Source organism: Budorcas taxicolor, chromosome 18 (assembly GCF_023091745.1).
Source record: "Budorcas taxicolor isolate Tak-1 chromosome 18, Takin1.1, whole genome shotgun sequence".
Classification (NCBI taxonomy): domain Eukaryota; kingdom Metazoa; phylum Chordata; class Mammalia; order Artiodactyla; family Bovidae; genus Budorcas; species Budorcas taxicolor.
In genome coordinates this window covers 15,676,244-15,691,357 of record NC_068927.1, presented here as the reverse complement: position 1 = coordinate 15,691,357, position 15,114 = coordinate 15,676,244, and the positions used below count along the sequence as shown (strand labels likewise).

The following is a 15,114-nucleotide window of genomic DNA, read 5'->3' as shown; positions in this document are numbered from 1 at the left end:
AGTCCCGTGGGCTGGACACGCAGCCACGCGCTCCCTCCCCCGCGGCCCGCGCACCTGTCCTGGGCGTGGCCCGCGGCCCCGCCCCGCGCCTCCGCCCGGCCCTGCCGCGCCGCGCGCTGGTTGGCCGAGGCGGCGCGCTATGCTAATAACCTGACCCTCCGGGCACCTGCGGGCCTCGCAGCCCGCGGGCACCGGCGGACGCTCGGCGGCACCCGCGCGAGGGCACCATGCCGCGCTCCTTCCTCGTGAAGACGCACTCCAGCCACAGAGTCCCCAACTACGGGCAGCTGGAGACGCAGAGAGGTAGGGGCTGCGCGTTTCCCTGCCCCGCCCAGGGCTCGACTCCCGCGGGGCAAGAGGGGAAACGCCTCCGCCACCCCCCCCGCCCCCCCCCGGGAGCCGGGACACCTGTCCCAGGTGGGAGGGGGGACCACGGGGCTGAAGGTAGGAAGGTGTCCCGCGGGCGCCTTGTGCACTTCAGGGACCTCGGCCTCACGTCAGGCAGAGTGGGTGAGGATTCTCTGTCCACTTAGATAAGTTTCCAGGCCCCTAGTCACTCTGAGGCTCTTTGCTATGGCCTGGCATGTTCATCCTAGCAAAGGGACCCCAGGGCCATCTTCCTTGGACAGGATATTTGAGACAGCCCCACAGATATTGCGGAGAGAGATGACGTGACCCCAGGCTGCTCTCCAAGGGCCCCCAGAGCATCCTGGCTTGGGTGGTGAGCAGAGAGAATGGGAAGAGTGACCCAGGGGGCCCGTGGTGCCAAGGCCCAGCTCACTCAGTAGTCTGCTGGGCTCCCCCAATGCCTTCTCACCCCTCCTTGGGGTCTCCTTCCTTCCCACCCCCCCTCACCCTAGAGAAGGTTGCCCAGGGTAGGCTGGACTAAGGGAGGACAGTCCTCACCCAGCTAGGGAAACGGGTGTCCAGCAACCAGGCCTGTGTGCTCATCCCCACTCCCTTTAGGGTCAGGACACGTGGAGGTCCCAGGGCAAAGGCCTCTCTAGAGTGGTTAGAGCTGCCTCCAGCTCCACAGCTTCTTGGGGTGACCTCTCTGGGGTACTGCTGTCTGAGGGGGGAGGAGGGACATTGTGGAGACTAGAGCACACAGTCAGTGCCCACTCAGGGCTGGCAGCAGGGAGACAGTCCAGGCTCGAGGGTGGGGGGCGGGTGCTGCCACCAGTGGGCAGAGTCTAGGACTGGGAGTCTCAACTTCACATTTAGAAATCCAGTGGAGTCAACACCAGCAATTTTGTAAAATAAAAAAGAACAGAAACCATCAGAGTGCAATGCAGATGGTAAAGGAAGCTTCTTTTGGATGCATGTGTGACAGAACACATAATCCACACAGGTCATGGCTTTAAAGGCTGAAAGACCACTGTCTAGAGTCCAGTGTCACAGGCACCCCACTTTACATCTGTGCAACCCTGCAGCCGCCCAAGGCCCAGTGACTGACGGCCAGGGAGCAGCCTTGGGGCCACCAGTGTTCTGCTCCCTCCCCCTCTCCCTCATCCCTGAGCACCAGCTTCCTGAGGCCAAGTGGCTGTGGTGACCTTCTTTCTGTCAGGCAGTTAACCTAGCATAGACCTGCTAGGTTATGGGGTCCTGGATTTGGGGTGCCCCATTCTTCACTTTTCAGTAAGTGCCCTTTTAGGCCTCCCCAGGGAGGGCTGCCGTCTATGGGGTCGCACAGAGTCGGACACGACTGAAGCAACTTAGCAGCAGCAGCAGCAGCAGCAGGGAACCCCTGAAGCCTGAAGGGAATTTAAAAGTCTATTCTCCCAGGAATCTGAGCTACAGGATGAGTGAAACAATCTAGCTAACCCAGGACGGATGGGGAAACATTTAAAGTGTTAGCAGAGGTACCCCTCTGTGGTCCAGTGGGCAAGACTCTCTGCTCCCAATGCATGGGGCCTGGATTCAACCCCTGGTCAGGGAACTGGATCCCACGTGCCACAACGAAGACCCAGCACAGCCAAAGTAATTAATTAACTAAAAAGAAAAGTATTCACAGAAGCATGCAGTCACAAGCACCCAGCAGATGGCTGCCTCTCCCCTGCCCTCCCACTAGGGCTGACACTGGCCCCCAGATAGGGTTTGGCTTCATGGTGGCACCTGGGGCCTGGGCAGTGGCTGAGCCTCAGAGACTTAAGGTGACTCTTTTCCTATGCAAGGGCCCTTAGACTCTCCGGGCACCCCAGTGCTGTCTCCAGAAATTCCTTGGACTTCATCTCTTAGCTGGTCACTGTCCAGCCTCCATTTCTGGAAGGATAGGAGACTGGTGTGTTGATGTTATCACTGGGAGGACTGCAGTGGAAAATGGTGAAGTCAGGAGAGAGTGGCGGGGGGCAAACTTCCTTCACTTATCCATTTCTCCGCATCCTTGTCAACACGTCTAGTTGCCTATTTCTAATTCTAGCCATCCTAGCGGGTATGGTGTGGCACCTCACTATGGCTTTACCCTGCACCTCCCTGCAGGCTAAGGATACTGAGCATCTTTTCCGGTGCTTACTGGCCATGTGTATGTCTTCCTTGGAGAAATGTCTATTCAGATTCTTTACCCATTTAAAAATTGGATTATTCGTTGTTTCACTGTTGAGTGCAGTTTCCCTATATATTCTCAACTCTAATTCCTTATCAGATATCTGATTTGCAAATATTTTCCCCATTCTATGGTCTGTCTTTCTCAACCCAGAGCAATAGTGCGGACGCAGAAATGGGGCCAGAGATTTATCTCGACACATGAAATAAGAAATAGATTGAGAGCTGTTTGGAGCTTTGATCATTGGAGAACTGCAGAACTGAACTCTTACTTGCCTACTTGTTTACTCTAGGGGCTTCTGCCCCTGGGTCAAGCATGAGGCACACTGGCCCACAGCCTGAGGGCAGGCCGACCCAGGAGGCAGTGGACACCAGCTGGAACAACCTGTTTTGACCCGGGAGCATCTGCAGGAAGCTGTGTGCACCAGTGTTGCAATGGGCAAGGGGAGGGGTCAGAGGTGACTGGAGGCCAATTAGCTATTTTACACACGTCAGCCTGCTGCCAAGTGCTGTGAATTAATGCTGTGTGGGAGCCCACAGGACGGAGCTCCAAGCTGGCCCTGAGCTGGGGTAAAGGCTCAGAGGCAGGGTCTGTCCTGTCCAGGGGGCTTCCATTGGCCCCTGAGGGCTGCTCTGGGACCCTGTGAGATGTTTCTCTGTCCTTGTTTTTAAAAAGGCACTGAGATTCCTGCTCTGACCCAGTGGCCCACACTTCTGTCTGGTGAGGACCTCCTTTGCACAGGGCTCCTGAAGGCCTGGTCGTGGGATTGGGCCAGGAAGGCGGGTAGAACTCTCAGCAGTGGGACTCAGACTTCACCATGCCCTGTCTCCCCGCCCTGCTTCTAGATACCAGTGGTGCCTGTTCAGCCTGTGGAGGGCTGGTGGTGCCCTTCGTCCTCCCAGACAAGGTGGCCCCGTCCACATCTGGCGACTCTCCCCAGCCCTGGGACTTCACCTCCGTCGTTGCCCATGTCTCCCTGCCCCTCCCCACGTTCCTGTGTAATGAGGAAGCTGGCAGGGCCTCAGGGCCAGGCCCCCTGGAAGTCAGCCTGGAGGACCCTCGGGCTGGCCGGGCCCCCAGCGCACCTCTCAGAGACAGTGTGAACCACCTCAACCTGCCTCCGCTGCTGGCTCTGCCCACGCACTGGCCCTCGATCCTGAACGCAGATGGGGCCCAGGCTCCGGGCTGCTGCCTGCCGGGGGCCGAGCGGGCCCCCTGCACCCCGGGGGGCTTCCCCTGCCACAAGCCCTTCCACACGCCAGCCGCCCTGGCTGGGCATCAGCAGCTGCACTGCCACCTGCAGGCCCAGCGCTGCTTTACCTGCAAGTTCTGTGACAAGGAGTACGGCAGCCTGGGCGCCCTCAAGATGCACATCCGCACGCACACGCTGCCCTGCCTCTGCGCCATCTGCGGCAAGGCCTTCTCCAGGCCCTGGCTGCTCCAGGGCCACCTCCGGACCCACACAGGTAGACGTGGGCCCCCAAGGAGCCAGTGGGGGGCGGGGTGAGGCCTGGCTCTCAAAGCGGGAGGTGCGGGGGAGAGGGGTGGTTTCATGAGCAAGAGCAGATGCGCACACAGTGCTTCTACTTCCTGGTGTCCTGAGGCTGTGGCGCTAAGGCCCACACCCCCGGACTCCCAGGCACCGGGTTTAGGACACACAGGCATCCTTTAGGGGGCATTCCTGTCTCCAGTATCAACTCACACACCTGGTGGGATGCACAGGGTGTCTGCAGGGCCTGACTTCTCACATTCCATGACCTTTCCAGATTCTGGAGGAGAAGGAAAGGAGAGGAGCCAGAAGGGCCTGGCTTGGGCGGGAGGACCCCAGGGGGTCACACAGTCTGTCTGAGGGACAGAGACGGGGGCTGGGAGTTACTCTGGAGCAAACCCATCGTTGGATGAGAGGGTGGCCGCAGAGTGCCAAGTGCTGCAGAAGAGGGGCAGATGGGAGGGGAACGTGGGGCACGGAGCCACGGCTTCACTCTGTCGATTATAAACTAAACAGCCCACAAACAGTGCAAGGGCCCGGCCTTGCCCTGCCCCCAGGGACTCGTCATCTCGAGTCCTGGACTTTGTGAAGCACTCGGTGATTGAGAGACAGGCACGGAGAGGCAGCTCCGGGCCTTACAACACACACTTTCCATAACTGGACCCTCCCTTACCCTCGGTCACAGCCCTGTGAGTCGTACTGAGTGAGGGACGGGAAGGAGGGTTTCATAGGAGCCTTTTTTCATGCTGGAAATCCATCTGGTTTTCCCTGACCACTCACTGAGGATGCCCCCTCGGGGCTCCCCATCACACCATCAGGGGTCAGTGCCCTGATCTGGGAACACAAGGTCCGGGCAGCGGGAACGTGATGCTCTGGGCCCCGCGGACTCTCCACACAGGCAGAGCTGAACAGAGGACTCTCACTGACCTTCCTTTTACACCTGTTGGGTCGGCCTAACAGAAGGTCCCAGCAGGACTCTGTCCAAATCCCCGCTCGCCCTGACTGGAGGCGGCCTGGAGGACACGGGCGCGCTCCAGGGCCTGCGAGCCGCCCGCACACGGCCACCCTCACGGCTTGGGGGGAGGTGGGGGTGGGCACAGCTGCCAGAAGGCTTGCAGCACCTCTCCCGTCCAGGGCTGGTGGCAGGGGCCCCGGGGAGCTCCAGCAGAAGAGCCATCTTGCCAAAGTCTGTGTTTTAGCTGCTGAGGTCTTTACTGGGCGCGTGACCCCTCGGCCGAGGGCAGGCGTGGAGGGGACCCGCCATCAGTTATCCAGAGGGAGGGGGCGACGGGGAGGAAGGCGTTGGAGTCCCTGTAGTGGGGCTGAGCGAGCCTCTGGACGGGGCACAGGTTATTCACTCACAAGGCGGGGGCTGCCCCCTCAGTGTTCTGACTGCTGCAAGTGGGTCCCTCACCGGTGTCCTCTCCGCTCCCCTAGGTGAGAAGCCCTACACCTGCCCTCACTGCAGCAGGGCCTTCGCCGACCGCTCCAACCTGCGGGCCCACCTACAGACACACTCGGACACCAAGAAGTATCGGTGTAAACGCTGTGCCAAGACCTTCTCCCGCATGGCGCTCCTGGCGCGGCATGAGGAGGCTGGCTGCTGCACCCCCTGAGAGGGGAGGGGTGTCCTCAAGGAGCCCGGTGCCCTCCCCTGCCCAGGTGAGGGGCTTCTCTCCAGGGAAGACGCTCATCCTGACGAGAACCTCCGTGCTCAGCCAGCACAGGCGACCCCCAAGCGAGGCTGACAAGGCCGGGGCTGCCCTGGGTGCGCTCCGCTCCTGACTGACAGGTTGACCTGGGCCAAGCACATCCCTGGGGGCCACCTGCTGGCAGAGCTACCTCGAGGCTCACCTCCACCTGCCTGGGGGTGGGCCAAGCTGTCTCATGTCACGTGTGCACAGGTGCACACTCACGACACGCATCCCCCTGCCGCCTCCTCACTAGGCTGTCCTGAGGAGGGAGCAGCAGGAGGCCCCGAGGTGGGTGGATTCGGGGCAATAAAGAGCCTGCACTCCCAATGCGCCGGCCTCTGAGGCTCGCCCAGTCCCCCAGGTCCGCGGAGGAGGCTGAACTCTGACAGGCTGCTGCAGCTGCAGGGCACCTGGATGATCCGGGCTTCTGGCCAGAGTAGGGGAAACTGAGGGGCAAGGGCCTAGAGCTGTGTGGTACTTCTGGGCTGGCAGCCCCAGGTGAGCAGGACGCCTTCCCTTGGAAGGACATGGGGACAGTTCAGCACAGACGAGGGACGGGGTGAGGGTGTGAGAGAGCACCCGAGGCCGCCTGTCTGTGGTGGGCGTTTATCTCCTCAAAGCCTAACTCAGAGGACAGTCCATGCTGTGCCTGCAGCGTCTCTACTGACCACCACAGACACAGCTTCACTGTAGCCCCCTGCCCGCGGCCCAAGCCCGTCACTCAGTGTCCAGCCTCCTTCCTGCACGCGCCCTCCTGAGGCTGCAGCACCCTCAAACCAGCGAACAGTCCATCTTTGATCCCACCCAGACACACAGCTTCCCAAACTGACTCAGACGCTGAGACCCCATTTCCTTGTCATGGGCAGTCACCTGCTGGGCTGGCCCGGCTTCTTGGCAGTGTGTCTGAGTCGTCTGCGCCGGATCCTGCAGGGTGGCGTTCAAGAACCGGGAAGGAAGCCTGAGTCTGGTGGAGATGGGTTGAGTCCTTGACACCAGGAGGGGACGCCTGTTCCTCTCTGCAAGAGGGCTGGTCCCGGCCAAGGGACAGAGTTAGGCACCTCAGTCCTGCTCCCAGAGTGAAGTCACACGGCAAGTGGCAGAGGCTTCCGCTCTCAGCCTTGAGCCACCGGACCTGCTGAGCCCCTTCCTGTGTCCTGTGTGACAGGACCACACCGCCCCCGGCTCTGCAAACACAGACCCCGAGGGACACGTCAGGGGGCGAACAGGCCCTGGGTGGCTGGTTTGATGACGGCCATCAGAAGGGACCTGGGGACATGCCAGAGGAAACTGGACCTTGGGCTTCTTTGGACCAAGGGTGACCCTGACGAAGCTAACCACCCAGGAGAGCCCCCTGCTCCAGCCTGAGCCAGACTGCGTCCGCCGACAAAACACAGGCCCTGAGGAGGAAGCCACACTCGTGCTCCCAGGCCCACTGCTCCCCTTACAGGAATCAGCCTCCCTCGAGGGGCAGATGGCAGGAACCGGACGTTTCGCTTGAAGGAAACATGTCTTTTGCTGGGGTGGCTGTTACAAACCCACAGAGCGGGGCCCTCAGACCACAGAGAATGATTCCCCCACAGGCCTGGAGGCCGGAAGTCTGAGGCTGAGGTGCCGGCCAGGCTGGTCCCTTCTGGGGCCCCAGGCCTCTCTTAGCTCCTGTTTTGCTGGCTCCTCTGACATTCTGTGGCTCATGGAAGCATCACCCCCACCTCTGCCTCTGTCTTCCCACGTGTGTGTGTCTGTCTCTGTATCCAGATCTCCCCTTTTTATAAGGACACCCGACAGACTGGGCGAGGACCCACCCTGATGACCTCCTCTTGACAACATCCGCAAAGACCCGGTTTCCTAATGAGGCCGCATTCTGAGGTTCCTTGGGGTCAGGACCTCAGCGTATGAATGGGGGGCACTGTTCACCCTGTAACAGCTGACGACAATACCCATTTGCCCAGAGATGCCTGGTGGGTCCCTGTTCCCCTCAGGCACAAAGGGTCGAGGCGGCAGCCATCTCACAGCCAACTTGCTAGAAACACCCCACCAAAGGTGGCATGAGCCCACCCCTGCGGCCCCCTCTGGAGTTTGCTGGTGCCTGACCCCACCTCCTCTCCACTGTCCTGGTCAGGGCCCCACTGTGGGTGAGAAGGGGCCTCTGGCCTACAGGGATGCCCCACCACCACCCCGCACCGTCTCCTGAAGTGCCCGGGCCGCTGCTGGGTGGTGGGGAGGGGTGGCGGGGTGGGCAGCCCAGGGCTCGAGAGCCTCTGCTGGTTCCTGGCAAAGGCTGAGCTCCAACTGCACTGGTGTTTGTGTCCGACCACCGCACTGGACGGCTTTTTTTAAAATGGCATCCAGATGCCTGAAGGAAGCTATATTGTAAATTGTGTTCTATTTCTGAGCACCAATATCTAAATGAAGCCGATGCACCTGTTGGGGATGGAGGAAGGGAATTTCACAAGCCTAAAATAAAGTCCCATGTTTGCCCTTCTGTGCTGGCCCATGGAAAATGCTCTTATATTTATATCTGGGCTGGCAGAGGGTGGGTTGGCAGGCAGGGTGAAGACAGGCCTGGGCACCTGCCAGGGAGCCAACGCAGAATGAATGGGGGAGACGTTCCCCTCCGAGCAGGGCGGCTGCAGTCAGCACACCGCGTCCCTGCCATGGGGCCACATCCCCTCTGGCCACTCAGGCCTCACAGCTTCCCACCTCTCTGTTCCTCATGGTTCTGCCTGGTCAGCAGCAGCACTGACCTAGGACACTCGCTTAGTGTTCGGGTTTCTGGGGCCCACTCCCAATACCCATGGGTGGGGATCAGGAAGGGGTCCAACCCTCACTCACACTTGACCCCACGTGAGGTGGGGCACTGCTATCTGGGTCTCCTGCTCCCCACCTATAGGCTTTCTTTTCTCTACCCAGACTTTTATGTATCACACTTTCTCTTTTCTCCCTTCGGAAGGCCTTTTGATCACACTGCTCCACGCATGCTGTCAGTGCCTCTCTCCAGGGCGTGAGACTTGGTCGGGGGACAGGAGCCCAAGGACCTGAGGAATAGGAAGCAGGTGTTTTGGAGGCGGTGGGCTAAGTCTGGGCAAAAGCAGGAGCCTAAGAAATCCTCAGGATTCTGGACAAGAGAACTGGGGTAGGGGGCGGCATCTGCACCGTATGAAAAGTGCTCTCGGGAGGTGTGTGAGGGGTGGCAGACAAAAAACCCCTAGGGCTGCCTTCTGACTGGGACGCTAGTGCCTGGCTCATGGCTCAGGTCCCAGGACAGGTGTGGGAGGGATGCCCGGCCTCCTGGGGGCCCAGCTGCCCCCCATTCCCTGTTAAGACCTCTCTCCTGAATCTGCAGATGCACTAGGGAGCCCAGAGGCTTCCATAAATATCGGGTTGGCCCAGAATATTCCGGGGGTTCTCTGGAAGTTTGAAAATAGCCCACTGGTTACTATCTATACTCAGAGAGCCCACTCCTGGCTTCCACTTGGTGGCTAAGTATAGCTCCCTGGCAAAGTTCACTGGAACAAAAGTTTCCAGCCTCCATCACCTTGCAGATGGTGGAGCATTCCAGGGAGAGCACCACCACAGTCAAGACCGAGAGGTGCTAGGGAGAGGCTGGGACCTGGGCGTGGCGGGTGGCACCCCCTCCCTGAGTCGGGGGTCTGTGGGCCTCTGCCGGCAAATGCAGACTCCTTGCCAGGTGAGCAGTGAGGCGTGCTGGCTCCAGCCTCGGGGCTCTGCTGGGCTTCACTCTACTGCGACGCCTCGGTGTCTGTGAGAAAGTAGGGGAGCCTCTGCTGCAGAACTCAGGAGGGGCCAGGGAGACATGGCAGCCAAGGATACACGAGACGCCGAAAATGCAACACAATTGGTCATTCTAGGTAGACCCTCCACCCTTAACCTCTCCCAGATGCTGTGTCCATTCTTGGCCACCAAGTTTCAGCTCCAGTGCACCTCTCCTCCCAGCTGCCTCCGCCCGGCCCACTGAGCCGCTGGAGAGGTGGTCTGGCAGCTGCCCAAGCATCCATCCCTAGGTGCCCACAGAGCGCTGGGCAGAGCTGGAGGACAGGAGGGCAGAGGGCAAGAGTGGAGGGGGCTCCCACCAGGGTCCATCCTTGGGCACAATGTAGAATAGACAACGGTCCTCCCGTGGGTCAGTCAGAGCCTCCGACTGCGTTTCACAGCCCGCTTTCCCCAGGCTGACCCCTCCCATGCCTCCGCCCCTCAGGGCAGCTCTTCTGTTCCCCATAAGGATGGCCTGGAACTAGTGCTCAGGAAGATGCAGAATCACTTCAGTTGTTGCTTGCAGCTCAAACACCTGCCACCTGTCCTCCCCTTGGGAACAGGCCTGGGGCTCAGAACACAGTCACACCTGCGCTTCAGAAATGGGAGGCTGCGGGAAGGCGGGTCACGGAGCCCAGGGGCTCTTCTGTGAGCGCTGCAGGGCAGCCTCTGAGATGTAGTGGCTTGGGACCAGTCAGAAAGAGCCCGAGACTGAGGACGGTCCTGCTGGGCATTGGGGAGGCACGGCCAGCCAGCCGGCCGCTCAGCTCTGGTCACCTCAGGGGTCATCTACCTCCTTCTCTTGCAGAACCTAACCCACACTCCTACACCAGCAGTTCTTCAGGTGGTCAGCAGACCAGGGGCTGCACTGGGGGAGGCTGGTTACAGTCACCATACCCGTGGACAGTGCAGAAGCTGGGGGGCCACACTGCCAGAGGCTCCACACACACCAGGGCACCCCAGTTCACCAGCACCTACCCACACAAAGCACATCAGCTTCAGGACATCTTCTGTCCCCGAGTCCTGGTCCCTCTGAGCTTCTGAGTGAAGAACTACACTTGCCAGTGACAAGCATTTGTGCTTTCGAGAAAAAAATGGCAATTTTGGAAACGGCTGTCTTCCCTAAAAGCTTGGCAGTTTCCCAAGTTTAAAGACTTTTCGGATGAGAGCTTTTGACGCTATAAAGTGAAGCTCGTCGGCATTTGGAAGCTCTGCTTAGTCAGTGAAGCAGTGTTTTCCAAATGACCAGCGTAGATGCCACAAAGCCCTGCCCGCGCCAAAGGCAAAGCAGCAGGCAGACCAGCAGAGCACGGCGCGCTCACTGCCCAGCGCCAGGGTCAGAGCGCACCCAGAGGGAATCTCGTCCTCTCCAACCAGAGCTGTGTTGTCTAAAAGCGGTTACAGTGCAGCCCACCCATCAGGCAAAGCGTTACAAGGAGGATGTTCATGGGGCCAAATGCGAAGACGTGCAAAAACGCCAAACACCGCCACTCTCCTCACCACAGCTTTGTCTCAGAAAATAGCTATTGTTCACAAAATGTTAAGGTGTGATGGGTTTATTATGATTATTTTTAATGAACTTAATGAACAAAATCTTTAAGAAACTTAGCACATTTAACTTCTGAAGCAGGTAAAAATAAATGGGAGCCCCCCTCCATACTCATTCTTTGGGGTCCTCAATCGTCTGTGAGGGTGTGAGAGTCCCTGAGACGCACAGCGTGGGAACCCCTGTCCCTCGTGTGATCCTGGCATGTGAACGTGAGCTCTCGGGGCTGGAGCAGCAGGTGGGCAGCCCGGGGAGGAGCTGGGCGGTGGGCCCATCGTTCCAGGGGAGACACTGGCTGGTCACATGGGGGTGACTCTGCCTAGATGCTTTCTGCTTTAATCACTGACTCTGGGAACAACTCTGAGGCCATGTGACTTCCTCACCCCTGTATTCACCTTCCTGACCCCACAGTCACCCAGTTCCACCTCCCAAGCCTTTCTCAGACCAGCATCTTCACCTCGACCCTCATAGCCTTCACCACAGTCCACATTCTCGCAATTTCTCAGGCTGACAGCAGAAGAATCTTCCCGGCCCCCAGGTCCATCTTCCATCCAGCCTTCACCCTGCATGCTGGTGCAGCTCCACCACCCGCTCACCCAGCGCTGCTCCAACCTCAGACAGGCTGTCTGTCTGTCCTGCAGCCTCGAGTTCAAGCCCGACATCCTCGGCAGCACATATGAAGCCACTCTCCCCCATGACCTCCGCTGCGGGGTGGCAGCCTGTATATCCACGCCTGACCTCTACCAGATCCTGGACAGACACCTGACAACCATCAAGAGGAGGGAATAAACGGAACAAGGTGACCTCGACGTAACCAGACTCTCCTCCTCTTTTAATCCAGCTATCGGGGCTTTTCCCAGCCTTGGAGAGGGGTCTGCTCTCTTTAGCACAAATGGAATAACCATCATTAGCCCCAGGAGGCCTGCAAAGCAGTCTCCTGGGTTATCCAGGCCACAGGAATCAAGCCCCAGATCTATCTACAGGGGCGGCTGGGGTGCTGGACCACACGTGCAGGCGTCTGCAAGCAGGTGAGCTGGGTGCATGTGTCCCTTGATGAGGGCAATAGTTTCCACAGTCAGTGGCTCAGGCGGGGAGGCGGGAGTGTGGGCAGACACCAGCTGCCTGTCCCGGCTGGCCAGGCCTCCCCACCTTGTGCATACAGTACGCGATGCCATGTCTGGAGCTCTTGCTTGGGAGAGCTGGAAGCGATGGACTCCATGTAACTTACTCATGATTTAACCAAACGAACAGGTTTTCTGAAGTGCAACTGCACTTACATGAGAGCTCCTTTGGGGACGAAGAGTGACCGGCAGTTACTGCAGATGCACGTGGCAGGGCACTGACGTGACCTCTCTCATGTTTTTGTCCCCTGTAAGGGAGGATGCTGGCACAGAGAACCTGAAGCAGCTTGCCCGGAGTCCCACAGTGGGCCTGTGGCAGAGCTGGGATTTCCCGCTCCAGGGTCCTGGCTCCTAAACCACACCGCTGCCCAGTAAGCAATTTTGAATTTCCTTTTACTTGGAAATCAGAAATAAGGCACTAGATCAGAATGGCAGACAGTTTTTAACCCAGGGCCACGGCATGGGGTGAGATGGTCAGAAGGGGCTGGGAAGATGTTCAGGGAGGGGAGCTCTGGAAGCCAAGTGGGAAGGGACCCTCATGCCTGGCCGGGGGAGGAGGAAGGGCTTGCAGATGGAAGCAGGCTGGAAGGAAGCCACTCAGAGCTGACCAGAGTTTGGGAAACAAGACAGAGAGGCCGAGGAAAAAGAGGAGAGGGAGGTCGGAGTGATGGGTCCGTGTGTGTGTGTGTGTGTGTGTGTGTGTGTGTGTGTGTGTGTGTGTGTGTGTGTGTGTGTGTGTGTGTGTGTGTGTGTGTGTGTGTGTGTGTGTGTGTGTGTGTGTGTGTGTGTGTGTGTGTGTGTGTGTGTGTGTGTGTGTGTGTGTGTGTGTGTGTGTGTGTGTGTGTTAGTCGCTCAGTCGTATCTGACTCTTTTCAGCCCCATGAACTGTATAGCCCACTAGGCTTCTCTGTCCATGGAATACTCCAGGCAAGAACACCGGAGTGGATGGCCATTCTCTTCTCCAGAGGCTTTTCCTGATCCAGGGATCTAACCCTGGTTTCCTGCATCGCAGGCAGATTCTTTACCGTGTGAGCTACAGGGAAGTCCTAACCCACAGGAACACTTTGTAATTACAGAGGGTGATGGGTCCATAGAAGAGCTTGAAAAGATCCTGAGGCAGGTGACTGTGGTATGCTCACAGCGGGCATGGGGCTAAAGGGGACGCAGGGAAGCAGCCCGCAGTACCGTGCGCGCAGCGGGGGCTCCCTGTAGACCCTGTCAGCCCTCGGCTCTGGGCCACTCCACCCAGAGCCTTTCCTCTGGATGGGAATGTCCCCCAGGACTCACAGAAAGACCCAAAGCTGAGCGCAGAACATGACTGGGGACGATTATGTTTGCAAGCAGGGTCAGTGAACCATGGCCCAGAAGCCAAACCCAGCCCTTCCCACCGACTTCTGGACAGCCCATGAGCTGAGGATGGATGTGCCCAAAAAAAGCAGAAGACACAGCAGCATTATTCACAGTGGTCAGCAAGCGGATGAATAAAGCATGGTCCATCCATATAAAGGGACACCCCTTAGCAATAAAAAGGGAGGAAATCGTGACACACCACACGGGGGTGTCCCCTGAGGACGTGATGCTCAGTGACATAAACCAGACACAAAAAGGCATGTGCTGTGCGGTTCCACTGACACAGGGACCTAAAGGAGTCACAGTCACAGAGACAGCAAGTAGATGGCGGCTGTGGGGGCTGGGGAAGGAGGGGTGGGGGGAGGGAGGGGTTTAGTGAGAAGAGAGTCTCAGCTTGAGAAGGTGAGGGAGTTCTGGAAGCAGACGGAAGTGATGGCCATACCACAACGTGAATGCTCCTAAAGCCTCTGAACTGTACACTTAAAAATGGTTACAATGGAAATTTTACAAAATTCTGTTTAAAAAAAGAAGTACCAAAAAATCAAAAGATTTTGTGGCCAGAAAATAGTCTATGAGTGTCATGCCTCCGTGTCTCTGTCACAACCCATGGAGGCCTGCCTGCTGTGCGGGCGCAGAGTACAAGGCCTGGGTCTTTAGAGATCACCAAGTTCAAGGCCTTAATCTCCAAGGCCAAGATACTAAGTCCTGAGGAGTTCAGGAGATGATGAGAAGGACAATAAGAAATGAGGTGGGGGTGAAGTCTGGGACTCTGGGCCCTTCTCACTCTGAACAGGTGCTCCCAACCAGTGCACAGGAGGGTTTGGCTGCCTGCTGGCTCCCGGCTCAGCCTGAGGAAGAGATGGACTTCCTCCTGGAGGGACGGCGCACTCCTGTTCAGTCCGCTCCCCGCTGCCTCCGCTGCCAGAACGTCCCTCCCACCTTCCGCTGGCACACCGCCCCGCTTGTGTCACTCCTTGGTGCCCCGGCCACCTCAGCCCCCACTGCCGACTCCTCTCACACACTCGCCGCAGCCCATGCTGTGGGCACCACCTGTGTTACCGCAGGGTGGAATCTGCCTGCACCTTCGCACCACCACTTCTTCTGGAAGTGTCAGATGACCCCCGCCCCCACGGTAATCTCCCAGAAGACTCCCTCCCTTTCTCTCACTGCCACGCTCTGTGGTGTTTCACCCCCAGATTCCAAAACAAGCCTCGCTGCTGAGGGTCTCCAGGGTGGACTGATGAAAATGAAAGGGCAATAAAGAAAACTCGACACATCATCTTTTCAAGTCACCTCCTGTCCATTAAGCCCCTGGAGGGAGCATTGCTCTGCTGTGGAAACACTTCTCTGTGGCTTGGAAAGTTATGTACACACCAGGCTGGTCTGACTGCAGAGCCCCTGTGTGTCCTGGGCTCTTTGTTACTCATGGTGTGGCCCTCGACCAGCAAGCTTCTGCCCTCAACACCCGGGACACTGGCTACACAGGCAGTCTTCCAGACCTCCTGACTCAGAATCAGCATTTCAACACGCTCCCTGGGTGACTGGTACTCACACTAATGTTTGAGCAACGACATACCATGCGCTCTCTTAGCAACATTGAG

At 58.4% G+C, this 15,114-nt stretch overlaps 1 protein-coding gene across 1 annotated transcript; it reads left to right on the top strand.

Moving 5' to 3' along the window:
- The first annotated feature begins 194 nt into the window (after window positions 1-194).
- SNAI3 (snail family transcriptional repressor 3) lies at window positions 195-8,198 on the top strand. Its single transcript, XM_052655846.1, has 3 exons — window positions 195-303; window positions 3,388-4,008; window positions 5,469-8,198. The coding sequence occupies exons 1-3, from the start codon at window positions 228-230 to the stop codon at window positions 5,645-5,647; spliced, it is 876 nt and encodes a 291-aa protein (XP_052511806.1). The 5' UTR covers window positions 195-227; the 3' UTR covers window positions 5,648-8,198.
- The last annotated feature ends 6,916 nt before the right edge of the window (window positions 8,199-15,114 follow it).

What these genes read in the sequence shown, in the direction of transcription:
- SNAI3 (XM_052655846.1), top strand. Translation starts at nt 228, where the DNA reads ATGCCGCGCTCCTTCCTCGTGAAGACGCACTCCAGCCACAGAGTCCCC. An exon ending in GCAGCTGGAGACGCAGAGAG is followed by an intron (nt 304 to 3,387) that starts GTAGGGGCTGCG and finishes CCCTGCTTCTAG; the next exon opens with ATACCAGTGGTGCCTGTTCA. An exon ending in CCACCTCCGGACCCACACAG is followed by an intron (nt 4,009 to 5,468) that starts GTAGACGTGGGC and finishes CCGCTCCCCTAG; the next exon opens with GTGAGAAGCCCTACACCTGC.